General features: G+C 46.0%; 1 protein-coding gene across 1 annotated transcript in view; it reads right to left on the bottom strand.

Moving 5' to 3' along the window:
- SLC9A1 (solute carrier family 9 member A1) overlaps positions 1-20,003 on the bottom strand; it is a 59,924-nt gene extending 39,921 nt beyond the window's left edge. The window contains exon 1 of the mRNA XM_088442063.1: positions 19,206-20,003. Coding sequence (XP_088298189.1) covers positions 19,206-19,503 — 298 coding nt within the window. The 5' untranslated portion in view covers positions 19,504-20,003. The remainder of the gene's footprint in view (positions 1-19,205) is intronic.
- Between the last annotated feature and the right edge of the window lie 7,802 nt (positions 20,004-27,805).

Genomic DNA, 27,805 nt, shown 5'->3' with positions numbered 1-27,805 from the left:
TCTATACCCCCCAACAGGTCAGTCTAAATAAACTGTGCCCGAGGGAAAATGGAACATACAAGGAGAAAGAAGACAGAAAAGCTACAGCATTCATGAACTTATAATAATTAGTGTTATAATAGAAATTAACAAAATTCCAATCAGACCTAGATACAACCAATCGTCTGAACCTGGAAAACCATAACTTATGCAGGAAGAACAGCGCCGGTGGGTGTCCAGTGTCCCCTGTGGAATCGGAGAAAGAGATTTATCGGTAAGTACCAAAATCCTGATTTCTCCTTCATCCACTAGGGGACACTGGAATCTCAGTACAGTGGGGAGGTCCCAGAGCTCACATCTCGGGTGGAAGAGCGCTGAGAACCCTGCAAAACTGCACGGCCAAACTCCGAAGCAGAGGCAGCAAAAGTATTAAAACGATAAACTTTATAAAAGTATGTCTGCCTGCCCAAGTGGCCGCTCGACAAAGAAGGTTGAAGGAAACCCCTCGAGCAGCCGCTCAAGAAGGACCTACCGAGCGCGTTGAATGCACCGTAATAGAAACAGGTGGCTGTATTGAAGCTTCCAGATAAGCCTGTCTGACAGTCAGACTAATCCATCTAGAAATGGATTGTATTGAAACCGGCCAAACCTGGATGCGCCAGATCAAACCTAACAAAAGGAGTATTTGACATACGGAGAGAAGCGGTTCTCTTGACATATATCCAGAGCACTCTTACAACCTCTAAAGATTTAGAGGCCGGAGACTCATATCTAAACACAGGAACCACTATCGGCTGGTTTATGTGAAAAACAGATACCATCTTAGGAAGGAAGGGCATCTGTATACGTAGTTCCGCTCTATCTTCATGGAAAATTAGATAAGGCGGACGACAAGATAGAGCACCTAATTAAAAGACACGCCTAGCTGCGGCGAGTGCAAGCAGTAAACCAACCTTCCAGGTCAAAAACTGAAATTTCACCATCTGTAAAGGTTCAAACATGTCAGACTGTAAAAAAGACAGGACCAAATCCAAGTCCCATGGTGCCGTTGGAGGCACTAAAGGAGGCTGAATTCTGACTACTTCTTGCAGAAAAGTCTGGATATCCGAAAATAATGCTAACTTTTTCTGGAAGAAAAAAGCAGTGTCGATACCTGCATCATTAAGGAACCAAGACGAAGGCCTGCTGATAAACTGGCCTGTAGGAAAAGGAGGACGATGTGGGACAATTTAAATTTCTGGAGGTGAATTGCGGCGTTCACACCAGGCTACGTACGTCTTCATATCCTGTGATAGTGCTTAGACGTGACTTCCTTCCTAGCTCGAATCGTGGTTGGTATTACACTAGACGGAATTCCCTTATTCGCAAGGATGGCCCTTTCAGTAGCCACACTGTAAAACGAAGCCACCTTAAGTCCTGATAATAATTGGACGTTGAAGAAGGAAATAGTCTTGTAGAGGAAGCGGCCATGGATCGTCTCTTAACAGACCCCGTAGGTGGGAGTACCACTCTCGTCTGGGCCAATCTGGAGCTACTAGTAGCACCTTGATGTTCTCTCGCTTGTGTCTCTGAAGCAGCCGTGTACTCTCGCTCAGCCGAGGGAGGAGTGGAAATGGAAGGAACAGGTATACACACTGACATAGCTAGGGCGTTGTCAGTGCATCTACTGCAACTGCTTGTTGGACCCTCATTCGGGAGCAGTAAACTGGCAGTTGGTGATTCAATTTCAACGCCATGAGGTCAGCCTGAAGTCAACCCCAACCCTGGGCCAACTGGAAAAATCTGTTGATTGAGTGACCCTTCCTCCGGATGAATGCCCTGCTGACTGAGGACGTCAGCCTCCCAATTTTCTACTGCCGAGATGAAGATCGCTGAAAACGCCACGGCAAATTTTTCTGCCCCAAGGTGAATTCCATTTACCTTCGCCTTGCTCCGATTGCCTGACCCTGCAACAGAGGATGAGCTAGCTGGAGCGCATACAGCACTGCCCGCAATTCTAGGATGTTTATGGGCAGAATTGTCCCCCGCTGAGTCCAGTGTCCCTGAAAGTGTCTTCCCAGAGTCACAGCCCCCCAAACCTCTCAGACTTGCGTCCATGGTGAGGAGAATCCAAACCCCCACTGCAAACAGTCTTCCTGCCCACAGGTGAGAGGGATTTAACCACCAAATGAGAGATGTTGGTAGACAGTAGAACTGGCTGGTGGAGAAAACGATGGAACCCCGACCTTTGGGAGAGAATGTCCAATTGAAACGGACGGGTATGAAACCTTGTTTATTGAATAGCGTCGAAGGTCGCCACCATTCTCCCCAGAAGGCGAGTACACAGATGTTCTGATACTCTGCAGTGTTGCAGTAGCAGACGCCCCCTGTGTTGAATGGAAGAAATTCGGGAGGAACACCTTTTGTTCCACTGTATCAAAGATAACGCCCAGAAATAGCAGGCGTTAAATTGGAGTTAGAGTGGATTTTTGGAAATTGAGAATCCATCCATGTTGTAGGAGCAGAGTTAATTGAATATCCAAAAGCAAACGATCTACTGACGGAGCCTTGATCAGGAGATTGTCCAGGTATGGGACCATCATAGCCTCCTGAAGCTGAAGCAGTATCATCATAACTGCCATTACCTTCGTGAACACACTTGGTGCTGACGAAGACCGAAAGGCAAGGGAGGTAGGCATCCTTTATGTCTAAAGACACAAGAAACTCGTCCTTCTGGTGCTATAACAGACTGGAGAGACTCCATTTGAATTGATAAGTCGGAACAGTCACTACAACCTGAGGGAGGGGGGAGAGAGAGGGTGGGGGGGGGAGAGAGAGAGGGTGGGGGGGGGGAGGAGAGAGAGAGGGTGGGGGGGGAGAGGAGAGAGAGAGGGTGGGGGGGGAGAGAGAGAGAGAGGGTGGGGGGGGGAGAGAGAGAGAGAGGGTGGGGGGGGAGAGAGAGAGAGAGGGTGGGGGGGGAGAGAGAGAGAGAGAGGGTGGGGGGGGAGAGAGAGAGAGAGAGGGTGGGGGGGGAGAGAGAGAGAGAGGGTGGGGGGGGGAGAGAGAGAGAGAGGGTGGGGGGGAGAGAGAGAGAGGGTGGGGGGGGAGAGAGAGAGAGGGTGGGGGGGGAGAGAGAGAGAGGGTGGGGGGGGGAGAGAGAGAGAGGGTGGGGGGGAGAGAGAGAGAGGGGTGGGGGGGGAGAGAGAGAGAGGGTGGGGGGGGAGAGAGAGAGAGGGTGGGGGGGGAGAGAGAGAGAGGGTGGGGGGGGAGAGAGAGAGGGTGGGGGAGAGAGAGAGAGAGGGTGGGGGAGAGAGAGAGAGAGGGTGGGGGAGAGAGAGAGAGAGGGTGGGGGAGAGAGAGAGAGAGGGTGGGGGGGAGAGAGAGAGAGGGTGGGGGGGAGAGAGAGAGGGTGGGGGGGAGAGAGAGAGAGGGTGGGGGGGAGAGAGAGAGGGTGGGGGGGAGAGAGAGAGGGTGGGGGGGAGAGAGAGAGGGTGGGGGGGAGAGAGAGAGAGGGTGGGGGGGAGAGAGAGAGAGGGTGGGGGGGAGAGAGAGAGAGGGTGGGGGGGAGAGAGAGAGGGAGGGAGAGAGGGGTGGGAGGGAGAGAGGGGTGGGAGGGAGAGAGGGGAGGGAGAGAGAGAGGGGAGGGAGAGAGAGAGACCTAAGGGGAATAGGTCCAGCTACCATTCAGTTTTTTTCTTAAAGTTAGCCCACATCTATACCCCACTGTACTGAGATTCCAGTGTCCAGTATAATGTAAAGGAACACTTATAATCACAATCTCATTAATATCATTTAATTGCAAACGTCCATAGACAAAAGTCACCTCCTCCTTTCTACTTCCTTGCCTTGTTGCAAAAATTGCGATTTATTTCCTCTAAGCAACTGGACAGAAGCAGAATTCCTGATTAACAAGCGATACAAATATACCTCTATATCCTTGTTGTCCATCAATGAACTGATCTCTGGATTCATAGTCCTACATGCAAACTAAACACACACATCCTATATACTGCTAAGAGGGCCAATCTATCTCGCTGGCATTCCTCTGAAATATGTTTACATGTGTAAGCACTTCGCCAACAAGAAAAACAATATAACAATGATACAAAAAAAGTGTTGCTTTTTTGGGGTAAATAACATACTTAAAAATTGCACCCCAATTTAAAGTAGGTGTCCTCCAGACCTAGCTTCAAAACGAGAATGTATTTATGCCTAAATAACTTCTGAAGAAAGACTGCATAGAACACGCAATCCCCAACAAAAAAATTTGAGTAATGGTAGACTTACCTAGATAACTACTTTTCTTTGAGATCCATAGGGTCCACAGAGATACCATGGGGGATATTATGGTTGGAAGACCAGGCACCAAACAGTTAAAGCTTCTGCTCCCAGAATGTCCCGGTCCTTCCCCTTATATACCCCACCCCTAACCATAGAACTTAGTTAACAAGCCTCAAGGCAGCAGAAGCAAAGAAGAACAATCGTACACCAGAAACACACTTACATAAGATGAGGGAATCTGTGACCGATATAATATAAACCAATGAAGCCAGGTGCATCAGAGTGGACCCTATTAACCTCGGAAAAAAAGGAGTTATCTTGGTAAGTCTACCATAACTCTAATGGAGCGTACACACGGTCAGATTTGTCAGACTTGTCAGATGAACGATTGAACGATTAAACGATTTGAACGATTTTACCAAAGTTTTGAACGATTGAACGATTTTTGACTGCATTAAAATGAATGGAATCGTCCAAGTCTGACTGCAAACACATCAGATATCAGAAATCGTTATCTGACCATCGGGAACGCGCATCGTTGATCGTCCATCGTTCAGGCATGTCAGATATGAACGATTTTCCTTCAGATATGAACGACTGAACGATTTTTAAATCGTTATCGTTCATATCTGAAGGAAAAATCTGATCGTGTGTATGCACCATAATTGTCTTCTTCGGGGTCCATAGGGATCCACAGGGATACCATGGGGATGTCCTAAAGCAGTTTCCCTAGGGTGGGAGACGCTCCTGAGCAGAAAGGAGAACTTGTCACCCCAAAAGGAAGCATCTTGAGAGGCAAAAGTATCAAAGGCATAAAACCTAAGAAAAGTATGGACAGAAGACCAGAATGTGCTGTCACCATGCTTGGGACAGGGAAACCAGCCTGTGTGTACACCGGAGAGATTGTCATGCGTAGCCATCTCGCCAGAGTCTGCTTATTAGCTGGCCATTCTCGTTTTTGAAAAACATAATACAAAAAGAGCACCAGATTTTCTAAACACAGTTTGTACGCTCCGCATAGATATGGAGAGCACAAACTACGTCCATGGAGGCTTCACCTACAGAAAGGTCTGGAGCCTGAAAAGCTGGAACAACAATTTCTTCATTCACATGAAAACAGGACACTACCTTAGGAAGGTAACCCTCCCTTGTATGAAGAACAGCTTTATCCTGGTGAAAAACCAAAAATGGGGAGCGACAAGAGTGTGCTGCCAAATCAGAGACTCTGCGAGCAGAAGAAATAGCAAGAAGAAAATGTGTCTGCTGTTAACCACTTCAAATCCAGAGTCCAAAGGTAAATTCGATTTGGTTCGGTTTGGAACAGTGATTTGCTGTTCGATTTGGCATATTATTGTACAAATCGAGCAACAAATCCCACTTCAAACCGAACTGCAAATCCCAGACTGAATAGAACTGCTACATGCTTGCACTTTCAGCATGAACAACCCGCCACCCACCGCCCAGGAGTGGCGGGGATAGCCCCGGGCTATCAGTCTAGACCAGGGGTGCCCTGGAGAGGGGGACCCCTTCATTGGTGGGGTTCCCAACTCCCCAGGCATCCCTGGCCTGGGCTGACTAACGGTCAGGGCTGATGCTGCGGCTGGGGGGCCTGGTGAAATGGCTCCCATGGCTATGGCATCAGTCCCTCGCTAGAAAGTGTCCGGTGCTGGTTCTGGAGCTTACAGGGGGAACCCTATGCAATTTTATCCCATGTAATTTCAGGTCTGGTTCCCAGAGCCTAGTATTGGTTGTACTAAGTACAGTGGAACCCTACGTATTTTTTTCCCTGTAGTTTGACAACCAGGACTGGCTACGAAAAGTCCAGGGCTGGTTCTGTTTTAGGGGGGGGGAATGACATCTTTTTTTTTCAAAATTTAACTCTTAGCTTTTTACAGTAAGATACATGCATACATCAGTGAGATGCATCTATCTGTGTCAATCCGACCCTGCTTATGCTCAAATCGAAAGCATGAAGCAGGTCTATTCATGTGGGGATTTGAAGTTCGATTCTGTGTTCGAATTCAAATCAAACACAAAAAGTGCCCAGGCGTAGACATTTGTCTAATCCTGCCTGAAGAAAAGCCAGTACCCTGTAAATCCTGAATATTTTAGAATCATACTTCCTATGTGAACACCATTGACCAAAAGAATACCATACTCTGTAATAGATGCGGGCAGAAGCAGATTTCCGTGCCCTAATCATCGTCTGAATTATAGAACTGGAAAAAACCTTTTGCTCTTTGGATGGAAGATTCAAGAGCCATGCTGTCAAAGCCAGACGAGGTAAGTCCGGATGTTGGCAGGGACTCTTGTGTTAGCAGATCCTGCCATAGAGAAAGAGGATATGGACTGTCTATGGACAGATTCTGTATGTCGGTGAACCAATGACGTCTGGGCCAAGCCGGAGCCACCAGTATTACCGTTCCGCTTCCCTGCTTGAATTTTCTGAGAACTCTTGTAAGTAGAGAAATCGGAGGAAAGAGATATGCCAGCTTGAAGTCCCATATTACTGCCAGTGTGTCCACAAAGGCTGCTGATGGGTCGCTGGACCTGGACCCGTACCTGGGGTCCTTGTGGTTGTGGCATGACGCCATGAGATCTCTCTCTGGTAGACCCCATTTGTTTACCTTACCAGGAGCTGAAACACTCCCAGATGGAGAGACCACTCTCCGGCATGTAGCAACTTAGGAAGTCTGCTTCCCAATTGAGTACTCCCAGTATGAATATTGCAGAGATGGCCAGATGATGACGTTCTGCCCAAATCAGAATCGTTGTCACTTTTCATGGCTGCATAACTTCTTGTGCCTCCGATGATGAGGTAGGCCATTGTAGTCGCATTGTCGGACTGGATCTGGAGCAGCCTGCCCTCGAGCAAGTCCTGTGCCATGACAAGAGCTCTGTATACTGCTCGCAGTTTCAGAATGTTTATTTTCAGATGACTTTCTTGATTTGTCCATCTTCCCTGAAAGGTGTGACGACCTGTCACTGCCCCCCATCCGCGAAGGCTGGCGTCCGTGGTGAGAAACACCCAATTTGGAAACCAGAACCGACACCCTTTGTTTAGATGATCCTCTCTCAGTCACCACAGGAGGGAGTAACGAACCACTGGAGTGAGAAGGATCCTCTGAGACCTTATCAGATGATGCTGCCCGTTCCGCCTGGAGAGAATCAATCATTGTAGAGACCTGGAATGGACCTGAGCATACCTCACCATGTTGAAGGTGGATCCCATTGATCCCAAGACCTGCACTGCTAACAGAATGGATACCTTTTGCTTGCGTATTCGCAATGATAGATCCACAATCTTAACCTCTGGGAAACACCCTTTGTGCCAGAGAATCCAGAAACGCTCCCTGATGTACCATCTGCTGTGTTGGAGAAAGTGGTGAGTCTGTGCTAATATCAGAAGGTCGTCCAGATATGGCAGAATTCTGACTCCCTGATGCCTGAGATAGGCCATCGTGACTGCCATTATTTTGGTAAATACCCGGGGAGCCGTAGATAGGCCAAAGGGTAGAGTCTGAAATTGGTAATGTTGCTGAAGGACAGCAAACGATAAAAATTGTTGGTGGGATGGTATAAAAAAAAAAAAAAAAGCATGCAGATATGCATTCTGAATGTCCAGGGAAACCATGAAATCCCCAGGCTTCATTGCCAAAACAATTGCCCGGACAGTTTCCAAACGAAACTTGGGTACATAGATAAACCTGTTGAGGGTTTTTAGATTTAGTATAGAGCGATAAGCCCCAGTCGGTTTCTGAATCAGAAACAGATTGGAATAACTATCCCTTCCTTGTTGAGACACAGGAACTGGGATTATTACCCCTGCCTGTAGCAGGGAGTGAATGACTCACTGAAAAGCTAAGGCCTTGTCCACATCTGATGGAGGATCTGGGCATTGCCACCACATCGGGACTGGGATTGTCCTATTGTATTGATTCCCGGCAAGTCGAACCCCCCAGAGGTCGCATGTACCCATTGTCCTTACCTGAGACCAAAGCAATGTCCGAATATATCCAGGAAAATTTGCAAAAGGGCTTCCATAAGGCCTTCCACCTCTCCAGCTGAAGCAGGATTTTTCTTCGTTGCCAAAAAGGATGGAGGCCTACGTCCCTGTATTGACTATGGGAGACTAAACTACATTACTGTGAAGAACAGTTACCCCTTGCCTCTTATCACCAAACGTTTTGACAGAGTCAAGGGCGCTTCCATTTTTACAAAACTAGACTTGAGAGGGGCTTACAACCTCATCCGAATACGACCTGGAGATGAATAAAAGACCGCATTCAATATTCGAGATGGACATTTTGAATATCTGGTGATGCCTTTTGGCCTATGAAATGCCCCAGCGGTCTTCCAAGGATTTGTGAATTAAATCTTCAGAGATCTGCTGTATTCCTCTGTTGTGGTCTATCTCGACGATATTTCGATTTTTTTCCTTCTCACCAGAGGAGCATCAAGAACATGTGAAAGAGATCCTGTCTCGCTTATGTAAGTACCGGTTGTACTGCAAGCTCTAGAAAAGTGTGTTCGGGGTATCCTCCATTTCTTTCTTGGGATACGTTATCTCCGGCGCTGGATTAAAAATGGATCCTCAAAAGGTACAAGCCATTCTTGATTGAAATCGCCTTTAAAGAGCCAGGACGGGACCAAAGATTCCTGGGGTTCACCAATTATTATAGGCATTTCATCAAAGGCTTATCCACCTAAGGGAACGCCTGCATTTGTGCAGCCATCCCCCCTACCCGCCTACAAAATGGGGCGAGCTGTCACTCACCATCAACAGCCGCCCCGTCTTGTAGCGAGCCCCGCAGCGACTGAAGTTCAGTCGCTTGGCTGGGCTTGCGCATGCCGGACGCGGTGCATGCACAGTGGCCAAACATCGAGCAGCTCTGAATCACATACTGTACATGCCCTATTCACCATTATCTCTCCCCTATATTCTTCAGTGATTTAGGGCTGACATTTATTATGTTTTTGTGGGGTCCACATAGGGCAACTGATCAGGGCATTGCTTTGGTCCTAAGCTCCTAGCCATATAAAAAAAATAATAATATTTTTTTCTTGTAATTGGTGTTGATTAAACTTCCCCATCTATAGTCTTCTCTAGCTGAGGGGATGCAGTCAGAAAGTCGAAATGTACTAATGACAGGCGTCGAAATTCCGAAGCCTGTCATACCTATGCCGGGAGCCCGACTATCCCGACTCTGAAACAAGAGCACGATTTAGACATTGTAATCGTGCTCTCGTTTTACAGTCTGTGATGAGCCTACAGTGAACGTTCAGTCGTTCAGTTTAGGCACATCAATCATCCCTGTACATGCTGAACCTGACGTGATCGTCAGGTTGACCAGCATGTATGGGCGATGATAGATGTCAAAAACGACCAGCGGGAAAGCGCATCGCTGGTCGTGTTTGACATTCACATGGCCGCTTTGCGGACGATTAGCAAGCGATTGAACGATAATGTTGTGATCGTTCAATCGGCCTGTTTAATCGCCTAGTGGATACACACCTTAAGTGTGATTATTAATGAATGCCAACAGCTGTGCTGTATGTAACATGACAGAAGTGCCCTTTGACTCACCTCAATACGTACCAGGAATTGCCACTTACGCCAATACCACAGGACATTGCTACTTATTGGCAGACATCACCAACCTTTACCTTTTTTTTATATATATATACTATACACATTACTCAATGTTTGTGGATTCAATTGTAACTTTTTCCTTCTCCCCTTCCCACTACGCACTAACAGCAGTAGCACTTAGCAACCCCTTATTTACGCCATCTATCATACTGAATATTTGGATACCTTCAGGTCCAAGCAGCTATTCCTTTGTCCTATATTTAAAACCAAAAGAGCGCAACAACCCATCTCTTTTACAAGGGAACTAAATATGGTTGTAATCTTTACACCTTTCACAGTTGCATATATTTACCCATAAATCATTAGTTATACATCACATCTACTATAACCTATACTGTCCTTATATGAAACCAGAAATTTTATATTTCCATTAGCCTTAAGCTGGCCACACATCTAAAGATTATCTCTCCAACCAGCCAACTAGTTGATTGGTTGGAATGAAAATCTGGTAACGTTTGGGAGTAAATGATGATCAGCAAATTGCTCCTAAATGCCAAAAAACAGATGAAAATGGTCGTTTAGACAAGTTTGTTAAATGTTTGATCTAAACAATTTGTTCGAACAGTTTTTGTCCATTTTCAGGCGTTTGGGCGCAAATTGCTGATTGGAATGAAAATCTGGTAAGATATGAAAACAAATGACAACCAATCAACTAGTTGGCTGGTTGGACAGATAATCTTTAAGGCGCACTTCCACTAGGCGACTAGGAAAAGACAGTATGATTACAACATCGTAATCGTACCTTCGTTCACCTTCCCCTGCAGTGCCTACACTGAACGATTAGTCGTTCGGTGTAGGCACCATCCCTCATCCCCGAACATGGGCAATCTGTCGTTATCGACAGATTGACCGGCATGTTCGGGAGATGACTAATATCGGAAACGACCAGCGGAAGTGCGCATCGCTGGTCGTTTCCGACATTACAGTGTTACGATTAATGAGCGATTGCACGATTACGATGTCGGTTGTTTATTTTACCATATGTTTTTCTCTGTGTGAACATTACAATATATAAATACAACTAGCTGTGGTCAGTTGCATCATAGCTGGTCTGTCCTTGTGTAACTGCTAATTGCATGCTGCCAGAGTCAGCAATTCCATTAACCACTTAACTGACAAATTCTTGTCGTGAAACCGCACAGAAATGGTTGGTTTATTTTTTTTTTTTTTATTATTATTATTATATTATGTTTAAAAAGTATTTTAAAATCTATTATAAATATTTTATTTAAAAATAATATACTTAGAGGATGTTTTGCATTCCCCCCCCCCCCCCCCCCCAACTCCCCTGTCCATAGGCACCTATTGTAATTTAACGGTCCACCCCCCATCAAAAGATCCCCAGCAATAACAACCCCCACCCACCCTAGGTATATTGGGTACCTGTGGCACAGCCCCCACCCTCATCCCCAGGGAAAATGGGTGCCCAATTTAGGCCCCCCTTCCTCCCCATATGACACACACATTATATATATATATTTATATATATATATATATATATATATATATATATATATATATATATAAATCTTTAGATAACCCCACCCTCGCCAGCCAAAATATTTTTTTACTGGCCTGCATAAGCCCCCCTCTACCCCTCCAGGGCCACAGATGCCACACCCCATTACCTCCCCCCCACATCTAGCCCCGCCCCATCACATTTGCAGAGGGCAGGGGGACCAATAATAAGTCCCCCCTGCTGCGGCTGATTTCTGCACACGGAGGTCAGCGAACTGGCGCTCAGAGGGGAACTTTTACTGACGGCACACGTGTCCCAGAGCGCCGTTCACACAGCATTCTGGAACGCGATACTGCCAGTGATGTCAGCGGTCACAGACTGCCGCATCACTTCAGGGGGTCTGGGGAGACAGAGGAACTCATTGTGTGATATATATATATATATATATATATATATATAGATATTATACATTCAGGGTAGGGGGTCCCTTCTCCTGGGGTAGATGGACACCTCCTTACACACAGCAGCCAGGAAACAGCACTCCAGTCGCGGGTTTTCGTGCAAGCTGGTCGGCGCCAGTTTTTATTGTGCATCACCAGTGATCAAATAAACAAAACATAAAATTCCTAGCCCATCTGAGCGATTGAACGGTAATGACAGCTCATTAATCGTGTAGTTTAATGTCGGAAACGACCAGCTATTGTGCGCTCCCGCTGGTTGTTTCCAACATAAATCATCGCCTGAACATGCTGGTCAATCTGCCGATAACGACAGATTGACCATGTTCAGGGATGAGAGAGGGTGCCTACACTGAACATATCATTCAGTGTAGGCACTGCAGGGGAAGAGGAACGACTGTACGATTACAATGTTGTAATCGTACTGTCGTTACACTATCTGCTAGTGGATGTGCCCCTTTGGTGGTGTTGTGTGCACCTGTCAGGTAGGCTGACAGCTTATGGCTTAAGCACTATTCCTAAAGTGTACCAGCAGATAATCTTTGTTCATAGGCCAGAGGGAAGGGATGTGAGCTACATAATTGGGGCTTGGTCATGACAAGATGAGATGGGTGGGAAAAACAGAGGTGTAAGGGAACAGTCAACCATAAATAGAGAATTGCAGAATTTTGTTGCACTTTATAAATGAAAAATGATTAAAGAATCACAACACCTTAAAAGAAAAATGGCATGCTTACTCTAAACTGGCAAATTCTAACTGTGAAAATGGTAGGAGCTATGGATTCCTAAGTCGCACAAAAACAAAATAATGCATGGTAAAACTCTATACACAACTCAAGAAGACTCAACTAAAAGACCCTAGATCAGGGGTGGCCGACCAGTCAGAGGCAAAGAGACAAAAAAATATATGTGGTCAAGTTAAGGAGCCGATCGCCCACACCCCATTTTTGTGCACACGCCTTTGGTATGACATTCGCAGGAGGATGACCTTGTGTCACACACCCGTTTTAGTCACGCTGGGGGTGAGCCCAGCACATTGAAGATACACAATTTACATAATCTCCCCAATATAATTTTTTGAAGTGAAAGAAAAAGCCAGAGCAATATAGAAAACATTGAAATATCCACGTTCACATAAAATACACAGAAACAAGCCAGATCCACATAAAATACACATCCGCATAAAATACATATTGAAATCAAGAACCACATAAAATACATTGAGAAAGCCAGTGCCCATTATGCTGTGCCCCCAGTAGTTGTAGCCCTTCTGCAATGCCCCCTGTAGTGGTGCCCATTAACCAATTCCTCCTGTAGTCGTGGCCCTTATGCAATGCTCCATGTAGTCGTGCCCCCTAAGCTAGTGTTAGTTCCCCCTCCCCGCCCACACACCTTTGAAGAAACTTACCTGTCTTTATGCCACGGTCGCTGCTGCTGCCGTTTCCGCTGCCTGTTAGATGCAGTTAGATCCAACAGGCAGCGGAAATGGCGCGGGCTCCTCACATTGCGGGTGACGCCATGATGTCACCCGTGCACTGCATTACTGGGAACGCTGGCCTCTGAAGCGATCAGGTGCTTCTTTAGTCTCTGATCGCTTCAGAGACCAGCGTTCTCAGTACTAGTATGGGTCTTAGATTCATACAGATTTTACTTTTGCTATTTTCACAATGTTGTTTTTAATATATTTTGAGGCTTAATTTGTGGACTGAACACTTTTTTTTAGGGTCTTCCAAAATAATCATGTAGTTTGGGATGCATTTATTGTATAAACTGCCTGGAATAAACACTGGCATTTAACAGACTTAAAGCCCCCATACACGGTACAATATACGCGCCGATCCGACGGATCGGCACAATATAGGTGCTATATCGTGCAGTGTACGGGAACGATATCGTACGTAATATCGTGCTGCGCGCTCCAGCGGGGTCGTACATCGCATCCCCAGATCTTCCTCCAGAAGGGTCGTACATCGCATCCCCATCGCATCCCCAGATCTGATCCTGGGATGCGATGTACAATCCCATTCAAATGGAGGAGGGGGGAGCCGGCATATCGTGCGGTCAGCGGGGACAGCACGATCCGTTGGCAGACGGATCGGCAGTCGCCCTACACAGTGCATCGCACCTTGTATGGACACCTTTTACACATTTCATCAATAAGACAAACTAAAAAAAACGATGTTGTTATCGTTCAATCACTCTGTTTAATCGGGTAGTGGAGGTGTGCCTTAAGTCAGAAATATATGCCCCAACACACTATCAAACCACCAGAGCCCTTCACTGCTGGAAACAAGCACTCAGGGTTCTTAAGGTTGGCATAAAGAACAGCTGGCACGTAAACCAACATAACCACAGAATTCGTAAGTACCATATTCCAGAAACTAGGTCAAATACAAAATTAGTCGCCTACTTTCCACTGTGCTGGAACCCTAGCTACAAGCATATGGGCGTTTAATCTGACAATACCAAGTTTTATCTTTCTTCAGAGAGATAGAAGGGAAGCGATGAAGACACATAAGGGAACATTGATCCCTACAAGGAGGGGGCCACTGTTTCATATTGTTGCTAATTCTGAGTTATTTGAAGATGATCTAATGCACTTTCAATCTTTTCTCACAGACATGAATACCATTCCTTTCTCGGGCTACATCTATAATAATGCAATGTAGCACTGGCATAGTACTGTACATACGAGCATGTGAAGTCACCATCTTAAAATAATGGTTACAGAAGCCAGTTTCCACAGTGCTTTTGTCTGACCCTTGCATGCATTCTGAAGTTTATAAAGACATCAATATATGACATACATTTGTGATTTTAGCCAGCGATAGAGCTTAATATGTTAATATATTAATATTAACATATTAAGCTCTAATGTAATATTAACATGTTACAACAAGTTTAAATGTGTTACTTCTGATTTAAAAAGCAAAAAAAACAACTAGATTACTCTATTTCACCCGTTTACCATGATCACATACAGATTAACCTGGATCTAATAACCGGGAGCTGAAACAGAATTTATTTCAGAAAACAGCCACTTTGATTTCTGTGGACTACAATAGTGACACTTTCAAACTTGGAGTTTCTCTAACAGTATTAAGGTAGCTATACAGTAGCACACGCAGGGGGGGTTTCTGAGTACCCAGAACCCCCCCCCACCCCCCGACAGCCTCAAGAGCAGGCACCATGTCCATGAGCCCGGCCCCCTTGCGACAAAATGCAGTGATTCGTTGGCTAATAGTGAGGAGGCGGAGCCAATATGACAATTCTATTAGAATTGCATTGTTTGGCTCCGCCCACCTTTGATTGACCTGCGAATCATAGCATTTTGACACTAACGGGAGGGGCCTAATGTCATGGTTCCAGCCTACCAGGTCCAGACCCCGCAGCTGCAAGGTTAGTTGTGTGTAATGTGTGTATATGTACTGTATGTGTGTGTAAGGTATGTGACATATGTATGGGTGTGTGTGTTTATGTATGTTTGTGTACATATGTATTTCTATATCTATATGTATATGCATGTATATAATGTGTATGGAAACCCTCCTGTAAAAATCCTGCGTTTGCCCCTGCTATACTTATCCTACAAATGAACTTTCATAAAGATGCCTCAGCCAAATATACAAAAATAAATAAAATAGCAAGTTTGGGGTTTTTAAGCAAACACAAAAGTGTGGGAGATCAGTAAAAGATAGGCTTCCACGTACATGATTGTTTCAAACTACATAGAGGTAATCAACATAAGCCAAAAGCATTTTAAAGGGGCCTATGTATCAAGCTGTATTTTACATAAAATTGTTCATAAACTGCAGTTTCTGCATAATTTAATGTATCGAAACTATGTACTAAAAGCACAATGCAGGGGATATTACAGAAATCTCCGGCAAAGTGCTAATTAGCGCTGCAGAACGCAGTCCCCATCATCATCATCATCAATTGGGACAATGATCTGACCCCTATGTACTAAACGCCAAAAAGCGAAGCTTTTCAGCATTTAGCCCCTTTAGTTTACACCATCTTCAGATGGTGTAAACTGCTTTAAGCCTATGGAGGCTCCAGGAGCAGGAGAGAGATCTGCTCCGGAAGCGGACACTGAGCACATGCGCCGTCTCTGCAAGTTCCCTTTGTACATAGCGGGGATATTTTTATTAAAAATTTAAATATCCCTGGTGAAATGGATAGATAATATATAAGTACATAGCCCCTAAAAACTACATCTTGGAATTTCTAGTAAATTCTCAGGTTATTTACGCCAAAGGTACTTTCTCCAGTTATAAAAGTTAGTATTCCAGCTAATTTATTTGGTTTAGGGCTTCTGGTTTAGGCACTGAAATTTGGGAATTACTGGTTTATATTGTAGGCTTGTTTTTTTTTTTTTTTCTTATCCATTATTGCATTATGTTGTGGCATGTCACCCCTTACAATTACCGTAAGGAGTTAAAGGGCATATGTATCAAAGCTTGATGTGAGATAAAAGTGTGATATGTATATCACCAACCAATCAACTCCAAACTATCATTTCTTAAACACAGCTTGCAAAATGTAAGTTAGAAGCTGATTGGTTGGTGATCTATATCTCACAATTTTATCTCGCATCAAGCTTTGATACATATGTCCCTAAATGTGTGCCCTTGATACTGCAACAAATTTAACGCAAAATATATATTTGGGATGCCAATACTTTGAAGTTGCATGAATTGCTAGCCTCATTCCATCTTCTCTTATTACCTTTCATTCCCAAATATCTCGGAATTCATGGTAAATTATCAGGTTATTTACGCCAAAAGGTACTTACTCTAATTATAGAAGTTAGTATTCCAGCTAATTTATTTGGTTTAGGGTTTCTTTAATACACAAGAGGCAAGCTATTTGGCAGCAAAAATTACCTCGAGCCCAAAGAGTAGCATTTGAGAGGTTTTACATCCAAATTGTGAAGCAAACAAAAATTTATTTTTAAGCCGACTGTAATCCAAGTATATTTTGGGTTTGTCAAATGAACAACTGTACATGAAGAATTGCAACAGCAACCTGGAAAGTACCTAGATAACCATCTTGGAAATGCAGAGCTTAAACAGGAGCAATAAAACTCTGGCATATGATATGCTCAATTGACACTACTCTATTGCTGCCCATAGACCAAGATTCAACTGACTTGGGGGCATATGTATCGAGCCGATTTTTACATCCAGTTTATGCATAATTGTATGTATCGATCCTATGTACTAATAAATAGCACAATGCAGGAGATTTCACAGAAATCTACGGTTAAGTGCTAATTAGCACTGCAGATCTCAGTCCCTATTATTATCAATGGGAACTACGATCTGACCCCTATGTACTAAACTACAACATCTTCAGATGATGTAAACTGTTTATGGGTTCTTCAGGGGAAGGAGATCTTTCCCCCACAGCCCCTGGCGGCCCCGAAAGCTAACGCTGTGCGCATGTATAGTGTCAACTTCTCCCGGGGAAGTCTGACTTCTGTGAAAGACTTCTCAGAAATGCCGGGGATATAACTCGCAGGGACAGCGGTGTGAGTTCCCCGAAAGCACATAGCCAGGATATTTTTATTAAAAATTAAAATATCCCCAGCGAGTTAGAACATTAATAATCGATGTAGTACCGCGATTATTATTACATAGACCACTTAATATTTTACACTGTGGCACGTGAGGCCATCACACATGTGCCATTCAGCAATATAATAGTTTGAATAAAAATAATTGTAATTTGATTGTTAGCTAGCATGACCAAATTGCACTGATACTACCATAGAGTACTGCTCATGGAGTTACAAAGTAATATAGCTCAGTTAAAAACCAGCATATGGTAGACAAGAAAAAAAATTATCCAAGACACAAAAAAGTGGATGGCCAGAACTTTCAAGTCATATTCAAAAAATGAACTGCCCTATTTTGCTCAAGCAATAAAAAGGCTGATCATAACAGTGAAGAAAAACATATAGTAAAACTTAAAAAAGTTATTGTAATGTGTATCTGAACTGTGTGCTAATGTTTTTAAGCAAGCATGAAGCAGACTGATTGGAAACAAAAAATAAAATAAAAAAGGATACATGTGCTGCCAGTTTAATGCTCAAGCAGTACTATACCTTAAATTTAGCAAATATTTGTACAATAAAAACTTTCAGAAACAGAAGAGTGTATACATTCAGCAGCACTGGCACCTGCGCTTGTAGATTTATGAGATGTGTATGCATCAAATCACAAGTTTTTAACCGCATTCCCACTATAGTAAATAGACTTCTCCAAAAGTTCTACATTTCAGATTGTGAAGGTTTCGAGTCCTATGTCCCTACAGATGTGTGTGGGCATGTGTGTACACGTATATACAGTATACAAACACGCAGAAGAGAACCAACCATTTATACAGAAGATAATCAGATGAGAATGGTTCTCTTCATAAAATGGTCACTAGAAATAAAACTATATATAATAAGGGTGTGGGTAAAAGCCGGAAACATAGTAAATTCATGGAAGATGCCGGAAACCATGAAAAGTGTATTGAAAAAGCCAGAAACCATAGTAAATGCATTGAAAAAGACGGAATCTAAATGCATTGAAACAGACAGAAACCATTGTAAATGTATTGAAAAAGCCAGAAATCTTATTAAATGCACTGAAAAAGCCGGAAACCATAGTAAATGCATTGAAAAAGCCGGAAATCTTATTAAATGCATTGAAAAAGACGGAAATCTTATTAAATGCATTGAAAAAGCCGGAAATCATATTAAATGCACTGAAAAAGCCGGAAACCATAGTAAATGAATTGAAAAAGTCGGAAATCTTATTAAATGCATTGAAAAAGCTGGAAACCATGTAAAGTGTATTGAAAAAAATCTGGAAATCATATTAAGGGCCATATCCAATTAGCTGTAAAAAGCTGCAGTTTGTCTAAAAGTTTACACTTGTGCAAACTTTTCACCAAAAATGCATATCATGCTATCCTATTAGCCTCGACATTTCATACATGCAATTTTTTTTTTTTTTTAATACATTTACTATGATTTCCGGCTTTTCTAATACATTTACTATGGATTTCCAGCTTTTTCAATACATGTAATATGATTTTCGGCTTTTCTAATACATTTACTATAGATTTCCGGCTTTTCTAATGCATTTACTATGGCTTTCCGGCTTTTTCAATGCATTTACTATGTTTCCGGCTTTTACCCTCTTCCCTATAATAACCACTGGTCCAGAGGTAGAGTAACATGGGTGACAACTTCATCGCCAGTACTTTCCCTGTAGGATATTACACTGCAGTCTCCTTAGAGAAGAGCTGACCGGTGAGGCTGCAGTTTCAATCATGCAGCAATAATGCCAGTCTATTCCCTATGGCTGCCCACCAATGCCAGGCACCGGCTGCCACTCACCCAGCTTCATCAGGCATGCCAGGAGAATCCACAGAGCGATCTCAAAGGGCGCACGGACGTGACCGTAGTCCAGCTCCAGCACCGGGAACAGCTTGCGCCTGGAATGGTTCTTATGGCCGCTGGTGGCGAACGGGTCGGTGGTGACCCCAGCATGCTCCATGACCTCGGTGAATCCCTGCAACTCGGGAGCCGAGTTGGAGGCAGAACTGGCATCAGGGGAAAGCCCAGACCCCAAGGAGAGGATGAGGAAGACATACAGCGCCCACCTGCACCCAGGCAGCTCCGGGAAGACCCTCATTGTGATGGCAACAAGAGTAGTACCACCTGCCTGCCTGCTGTACCCTGCTCACTGCACCGGCCTCATGCACTGCACAGCGCCGGCTCCCCCGCACCCTGTACGCGGAACATACTGCGCTAGATCATACAGAGATCACTGTGTCACAGAGCACACCCCGGGCCATACGGCTTCAGGTGTTCTGGCAGGTAGTCATGTACATGCTTCATTACGGGAGGGGACATAGGAAGGTGAGCGGGCAATATACGCCGACCGGGTGTGTAGCAGACAGGAACATAAACACCGCCCCTCCACTGCTCTCTATAGGAAGTTACTGTACGGGGAAGCCAGGGCGTGTATGTCAGCATATAGGTTACATGTGTGGTCACATATATCTGTGTGTCTCTGCGGTTAGATGGGGAGAGCGAGTCTATGGCGCGCCCCCTCAGTCCACCCTGTCGCAGCGCCTGCACCCGCCAGTCTTCCCGTCCCCAGCACCTTCTGCTTCTGCTGGTGGTTATCACTTTATTTCCACAGCAAACGAGAGGATGCTCAAGGCTAGAAGGTACCCGAGTGGACGCTTACTGGAAACGCTGGGCAGCGACACCTGCTGGAGGGGAAGAGCTAGATCCCCATTCAGTTTCTGTACAATTACGTCATCAGCCAGTGTCCAACGTCATTCCCTACCATCCAAGTGGGCAAAGAGGGAGAATATATTCTTGTGGCGAGCCACCAAGCCCACAGCGTGGTGAGCGGAGTGAGCCCGCAAGGGGCCAACTTTCTTATTTTAGTGGAAAGTGTGGGCAGAAACCTGCACTTCCGCCCTCACTCAGGTCACTTCCAGGTACGCCTAGTGAAGGGATTTATACCTTTCTCTGCTGGAGAGGGATCGCCAAGAATCTCATCATCACCTCCCCAGCAAATATTGTGTATGTAGGCAGTTGTTCTGGTTTACTACGCCATAATGTGTTTTCTTTCTTTTTGAGAGATTATACATCTGTAAAACTTGGAATAGAAGCATTGTTTTCACATGGCCTTAAATTCCCATGACTTATATTACAATCGGCTGAGCAGAATAAACCAAGGTTTATAATTTGAGTAATACAATTATGTTGAGTGAGCTCAAGGCAGGATCCACTCAGCACATGGACAATGTCACCTCAATACCCAACGCGTTTCATCCGCATCAGTGGACATCTTCAGCAGTATAACTTTAAAAAGGGGGATACATAGTAAAAATGTTACATAACTGATCAAATAAATGTAATGTGTCCAGAAAATATTAAATAATACAGAAGTCAACCAATACGGACAAATGTGTTCGGTATTGAAGTGCCATTGCCTATGTGCTGAGTGGATCCTACTTGAGCTCACATCCGTAAGGGTGCTGGCAGGAACTATCATCTCCCCTATTACCAATATTGGAGCTACTGACACTGTTTTTAATACTGCAAGCACATTTTAAAGCTTGTATATGATTTTATCAAGAATAAATCATTTCTACTTCAGGGTCCATAGGGTATCCACAGGATACCTTGGGGTATAGGCGATGGCGGCAGATATCCAGGCACCACAGAGTTAAATTTTCAGCCTCCCAGGATGCACTGGGGTCCCTCTCCTATACCCCGCCCCCGAGCCTCAGGCCACTTAGTTTTCATAGGTGCCTGGCCGGACCAGTCGCACCGTACAGAGGGGGGTCTTTTTAAGGCCCCTGAATATTTCTTCGCAGCTGTGGCTGCACAACTAGAGTGCTCCAGCATAGGACAGTCAGTATTGACGTCCATGCTGTCACTCCTACACCCCGCCGGTACCAGAACGCCGGTACCGATCCGGGGATGCTGGTAGGTAGCTGGGGTCACAGCTAGCAGTGATCCCCGGCTACCTGGACTGTGGCCGGATGCACGGGGAACAAGGTAAGCGGCGGGGTCCCGCGGTGGGCACCCGCCGGTAACACAGTCCTGTTTGGTCCCCAGGCAGGGGGCTCCCTGGGGACCGGCTGCGCGTGGGGCCAGGTACTGATCCTGCGCCTTCCACTAGACCACCAGGGACAGCGGGCCGTAGCATGTGCGGTACAGCGCGGCGTCCCAGGGGTTGATAGCACGCTAGGGGAGAACGCCTTCCCTGTCTCACAGCCGGCGTCTCCCCCGCTGCACAGTGCCATTCCACAGCGGTCTGAGCGGGCTGTGTCAGCGCTCCTCCCCCGGGCCCTGCCTTCTCTCTGCTCCTCGGTGGCCATTTTCTCACTACATGTGCTGGGGATGGCAAACGCTGCTGGAAGCTGATACAGATGCCATTGCGGTCCGGGTCCCCCGCATACCTCTCCTTCAATTAAGGTCAGTGTATGCAGCACTGTTTCCTACCAGGCTCTGGTCTGTGTAGTTGATTGCAGTGCCTGTAATGCAGGATGTTATCTGTGCATTGTATGTGACTTAAATGCTAGCGCTGTTTGCCTGTACTTTCATTTCTGACTGTCAGCCTTTTCCTATCCCTGTTCTTCTGCTACAGCCCTTGCGGTGCGGTGTCGCAGGGTGTTTATTACCTCACAGTAAACGTGGTTTTTCTGTGTGGGAGGTCACATACGCTCCGTTCACACTCCTCATGTCGGAAAGTGAACGAGGATATCCTCTTCCAGCTATAATGTACTGATATCATGTGCAGTTAGCGGAGGGATATGTAGACGCTGAGGGTTTATGGAGGGCATGTTGTATTATATATCACGCCCCATTTCTGTCACTGTGCCTGCACAAAAAAGGGGACCGCCCTCGGCTGGCTAAGATGCTTACAGCCTTTGTGGGCAACGCCCCCTGCGTTTCCCCAAGGGGCTATCGCAGCCTGTGGTGGTCTCATCACATGCAGGGGTCCCTGGACAGTTGATGGTACCCCAGTGTATCCTGTTTTTCGCCCCCCCAGGTCTCGCAGGAGCCTGTGTGGGTGAATTTATTGTCCAAATGGTATAGCACCTGATGGACGTTTTACAGGGGGAGTCACCATTTCTGCCTTCTAAACGGCCTTTCGGGTCTCAGACGGGTAAAGACATGACGTCTGATGACGGTGACATTATTGACTTTTTCAGACACGAGCCCCTTAGTGCAAAGGAGGCGTAGTCTGGGTCTAAAGTCTATATACCTGGCCTTCTACGGGCAGTCCGTGCGGCTTTGGTTATTACATATCCCCCGTGGCTAAATCCAAATATGCCTTCTTTAAGGATAAGGGTGTTGCCACTGTAATTCCTCTATCTGGTCAGGTGGATCATTTTAGAGGAGGCGTGGAAAATCCGGGTAAGCGGTTCCAGCCTCAAAAACGGTTGACCTTTTGCATACCTCTTTTGCGGATAATTACATTTCCGAATGGGAGTTACCTTTACGGGTAGATTCTCATGTTACACGCCTAGTGAGGAGTGCTACGTTGCCCATGCCCTCCAGGTCCTCTTTGAAGGAGGTTCCAGATTGCAAGGTGCAAATATATCTAAAATCCAATATTCCCTTGCTGGAGGGGCTTCCAGGCCGGCTATGGCCGTGTGCTGGGGGGCCAGAGCCATGGAACACTGAGTAGGTAACTGGATCTCTGCACACTGACTCTCCAGCAGAGCAGGTGGATAGTGGCAAATTCTCAGAGACTTTGCCACGTTCATAATGAGACGGTCTTACATATAGCCTACTCCTTTCCTGAATCTCCTCGGCAGCAGTAGCGGCTTGCCGCTCCCTGTGGTTGCGCTCTTGGAAAGCGGACGCAGATTCCATTTGGAATGCTTTGCCTTTTATGGGACAAGTCCTGTTTGGCCCTCGTCTGGACGCAATTGTGGCCCTGCAGGCAGCAGCTACGTCTGCGTGTCTGCCATCGGCTACAGTCCCATCAGGGTCTGGGACTTTGTCTTTTCGGCCCTGTGAGGCCAGGGTAAGTCTAAAATACAGCTTTCCAAGACAGTCAGTAGCCAGGAAATCTGCTCAGCCATAAGAACAGGCTTGGAGTACAAGACGTCCTACTCCCAAGTTGGACTATAAGCCTTCAGCCTCACGGAACGGGCCTCCTCTCGGGAGACCCCAGAGTTGGAGGCCGGCTTCTCCAGTTCGCCCAGTACAGGTGTCTGACCACCACGGACACTGGGGTAAGAGAAGTATTTTCTTGAAGGTATGTCTTTTCCTCCCGGTAAAAGCCTCCCAGAAGGTTTTTCGTTACAGGTCTTCTGTCAATTCAGGACTAGGCCCTGTAATTTTTGAGGGTGTTACACTCTATGCTCCAGGCAGGAGTTATAGTACCTATTCCGTTGCCCCAAAGGGGAACGAGGTATTACTCCATCCTCTTTCTGGTACAGACACCCAATGGGTCTTACCAGGACATTCTCAACCTCGAATCCTTCAACAAATTCTTAAGGGTTCCTCGGTTCGGGAGGGGGACCCTGCATTCCATCATTCAATGGAGCCTGGGAATTTTGTGGTGTCGTTGGATATATTCAGGGTGACTACCTGAATATCCCTCTTTTCTTAGCACACCAGTGTTTTCCTCAGGTTTGCAGTGGTCGATAAGCATTTCCAGTTTCTGGCATTGCCCCTTGGTCTGGCCTCCGCGCCTCACGGTTTACCAGGGTCATGGTAGTTATGGCAGCCCACCTGTGGAGGCAGGGGGTCCACTTGTTACCCTATCCGAGTGACCTCCTGTTGTTACACGGTCTCCAGAGATACTTCAGTGCCATATGCAACGGACAATATCTGTGTTGCTACGTTAGGGCTGACTGATAAACTGGAAATGGTCCTCTATGATTCTTCACAGAGGATGCTCCATATCCCAACATCTGAGGATCTTTGTGATTGAGGAAAAGATCTCTGCATTACAGGCAAAGGTACGCAGTTGCCTGCAGAGTCGCTGAGTGTCTATTCACTTGGCAATGTGGTTCCTGGGTTCCAGGATGTCGCTGTTCGACATGGTGGAGAGTACCCAGCTTCACTCTAAAGAACTTGATCCTCTCCGGATGGGATGGGTTGCCCCATAGGATAAAGTCAATAGGCTTTCCCCGGAGGTTTGTCTCTCTCTGGCCTGGTGGCTGCAGAAAGCTCACCTAAACAAGGGGCACCCCCTTTGGGATTGTGAACAGGGTCCTTCTGACGACGGACGCCAGTATCCATGGCTGGGAAGCATGACGGGTCCACACTTGTTCCAGGGCAGGTGGACACCAGTAGTTTTTGCGCTTCCCATAAACATCTGAGAACTCTGAGCAGTATTCAGGGTTCTCCAGCATGCAGGACAGGTCCTCCACGGAAATACCGTGCAGGTACAGTCTGACAACGCCATCATGATGGCTTATGTAAACCACCTAGGAGGTTCCCGAAGTCAGGCGACACTAACAGTGGTGTCCCGAATTCTGGCTTGGGTGGAAGGCTATATCCCTGCCGTCATTGGCAGTGTTCATTCAGGAATCCTCAGATGGAAAGCAGGCTTTCTCAGCCGTCAAGACGTGCATTCAGGGAAATGTCCTCTTTATCAGGAGGTGTTCAATCTTCTGGTGAACAAGTGGAGCCTTTCAGAGATGAGACTCTTCTGATAGACGTAGGCAGGTCCAGTGGACCTTCCAAGTTGTGTACCTCGTCCCTCCGTTATCCCTTCTTCCTCCAGTAATAGCAAGAAGGAGGCACGCTCCTGCTGATAGCTCCAGCGTAGGCCAGATGGCACTATTACTCAGATCTTCGGAGCCTCTCAGTTAACACTCCGAAGATGTTGCCTCTATGCCCGTGGACCTGTTGTCTCAGGATCCTGGCTGATCCCCAGACCTGGGTTGTCTGTGGTGGAGACTGCCCTCTTAAGGTCTAGGAGTTTTTCCAGCTCTATAGTTAACAGGGGCTCTGTCCATGCTAAGAGCTCGGAAGTTTTTATCTGCAAGAATTTACCATTAGGTATGGTATACTTTCTTTCAGGTGTCGCCCTAGAGGCTAGGCTCCTCGGGTATTCCGGATATCCAGAGGTTGGCTTTCCTACAGGTGGGCTTAGATAACGGTCTTCGCCTTGCTTACCTCAAGGTGCAGGTTTCTGCCCTGTTAGTATGGTTTCAGTGTAGGATTGCTACTCTTCCTGATGTCCGCACCTTTGTGCAGGGTGTACGTTATATTCAGCATCCCTTTGTTCCACCTGTGGCTCCTTGGGATTTGGCTGTGGTCCTTAGGGCTCTCTGAGGACCGCCATTTGATCCACTGGGCTCAGTGGATTTCAAATGGCTTACGGCTAGGACTGTATTCCTTCTGGCTCTTAATTTGGCCAGTAGGATCTCAGAATGGGAGGCTCTGTCATGTAGACCTCCCTTTTTCTCATCTTTCCTAGGAACAGGACAGTGCTTGCCTTTACTTCCCCAGTCCTGTCTGCTGGTGAGGCCTATTTGGCTGTGGTACGGGTGCTAAGAATTTAAGTTGACCGTACCAGTCCATTTAGGAAATCAGACTCTCTGTTTTGTCCTTTCTGGTTTCCATAAAAAGGGTTGGCCTGCCACTACGCTAACTTTGGCAGGATGGATTCACAGGTCTTCCTGTTCCATCCTCTATTAAAGCTCTTCCACTAGGTCTGTGGGTCCTTCGTGGACAGCTCGACGTGGCGCTTCAGCGGTGATTGGCAGCCACGTGGTCATCTGTCCATATTTTTGGTAAGGTATTATGCTTTTGATACTTTCGCCTCTCAGGATGCTTCCTTTCGGTGGCGGATTCTCCTTACAGCACAGGAGCGTCCCCACCCTTAAAGGATACTGCTTTGGGACATCCCCAAGGTATCCTGTGGATACCCTATGGACCCTGAAGTAGAAAATATGAGATATGGTAAGAACTTACCCTTGTTATCTCTATTTCTACGAAGTCCATAGGGTTCCACAGGACTCCCGCCCTGTCGCACCTGTACTGCAGATGGGCTTTGATCTGGTCACCGGTTTCTCCGTCTCCTTCTGGTGAGAATGTGATTCTTGTGTGTTCCAGACTGTCTTCTCTCTCTTTTTTGCTCCTGCTCCGGCCTATGGCTTGTTACGAAACTAAGTGGCCTGAGGCTCGGGGGCGGGGTATAGGAGAGGGACCCCAGTGCATCCTGGGAGGCTGAAAATTTTACTCTGTGGTGCCTGGATGTCTGCCGCCATCGCCTATACCCCAAGGTATCCTGTGGAACCCTATGGACTTTGTAGAAATAGAGATAACAAGGGTAAGTTCTTACCATATCTCATATTTTTTTATATCCAGAATAATTGGTCATTGGGCCCTTATTTTTGGATTATTTAGTGGAGGTATACACTTTCAGAGTGTACAGGACACACCAACCCCCCCCACTATCAAGATACCAATGAGGACTCAAGCTGAATGAACCTGTTAAATCATTTGAGACTGAATACTATTTCAAAAATATATTTTTATTCATCATATGAACTTCCACATGTTTTATAACGATATGTTCAGATATATCACATATGAAATAGCACCCTCTGGTTTTAATTTTGTATGTAATGTATGTATAAACATATAGTTCCAGATTGGTCCACACTCACGTCTTCTTAATAAACTTGCTGGGGTGGCTAACCCAAAGAGGGAGTCACAAAAAAACACCCATAATAGACAAAAAAAATTTGAAAAAATGGGGTGCACTAACCAGTCTTCAAAAAAACCCTTTATTGAATCTCACAATATTGCAGGGTTACAGCATATCCATCTTCATATAATGAAGATGGATATGCTGTAACCCTGCCATGTTACAGTGAGAGTGAGATGTTATGAGTGAGATTCAATAAAGGATTTTTTTGGAAGACTGGTCAGTGCACCCCTTTTCATTGAAATTTATTTATATATATATTGTAAGGGCACAGTCATGCCCTTATATTAAGGCTGAGGGCCGTATTCAATTAGTGTCGGAAAGTCCAAATCCGCGGAAAAGTATCGCAAGTGACGTCATTTTTGCCAGGGGCTGCACCGATGAGACACAGCAGCAGGGGATAGCAGAAAGCGGGCAATAAGGCGCCAACAGGAAGAGGCAGCTGCACATATTACAACTTCTATCCTTCACACCGAAACTCCTGCTGCCTCTGTGTGTGATGCCGATCTCCCGGAGTGATGCCACTGTGCTGAGCCGCATGTGTCTGCGCACGGGGAGCATGTTCCCTTCCGGCTGTGAGTGGCAGCAAGCGCTCCCTCGGTACACATTTCTGTTGCCATCTACCAGATATTTCACACAGCTGGACCCCCTTGTATACCGTACAGTACACCAGCCAGGGGACCTTCCTGGAGACCATGCAGCCCAGTACAGAGCAGCCTGCAGGACCGGGAGGGGAAACATGGCGTTCTATGTAGATAATAGTTTCACACAGGCTGTGAGATGA

This window comes from Taudactylus pleione, unplaced genomic scaffold, assembly GCF_031769625.1.
Source record: "Taudactylus pleione unplaced genomic scaffold, aTauple2 ptg000305l, whole genome shotgun sequence".
NCBI classification, from domain to species: Eukaryota; Metazoa; Chordata; class Amphibia; order Anura; family Myobatrachidae; genus Taudactylus; species Taudactylus pleione.
The sequence above is the reverse complement of the archived record's forward strand: the minus strand, read 5'-3'. Positions and strand labels throughout refer to the sequence as shown.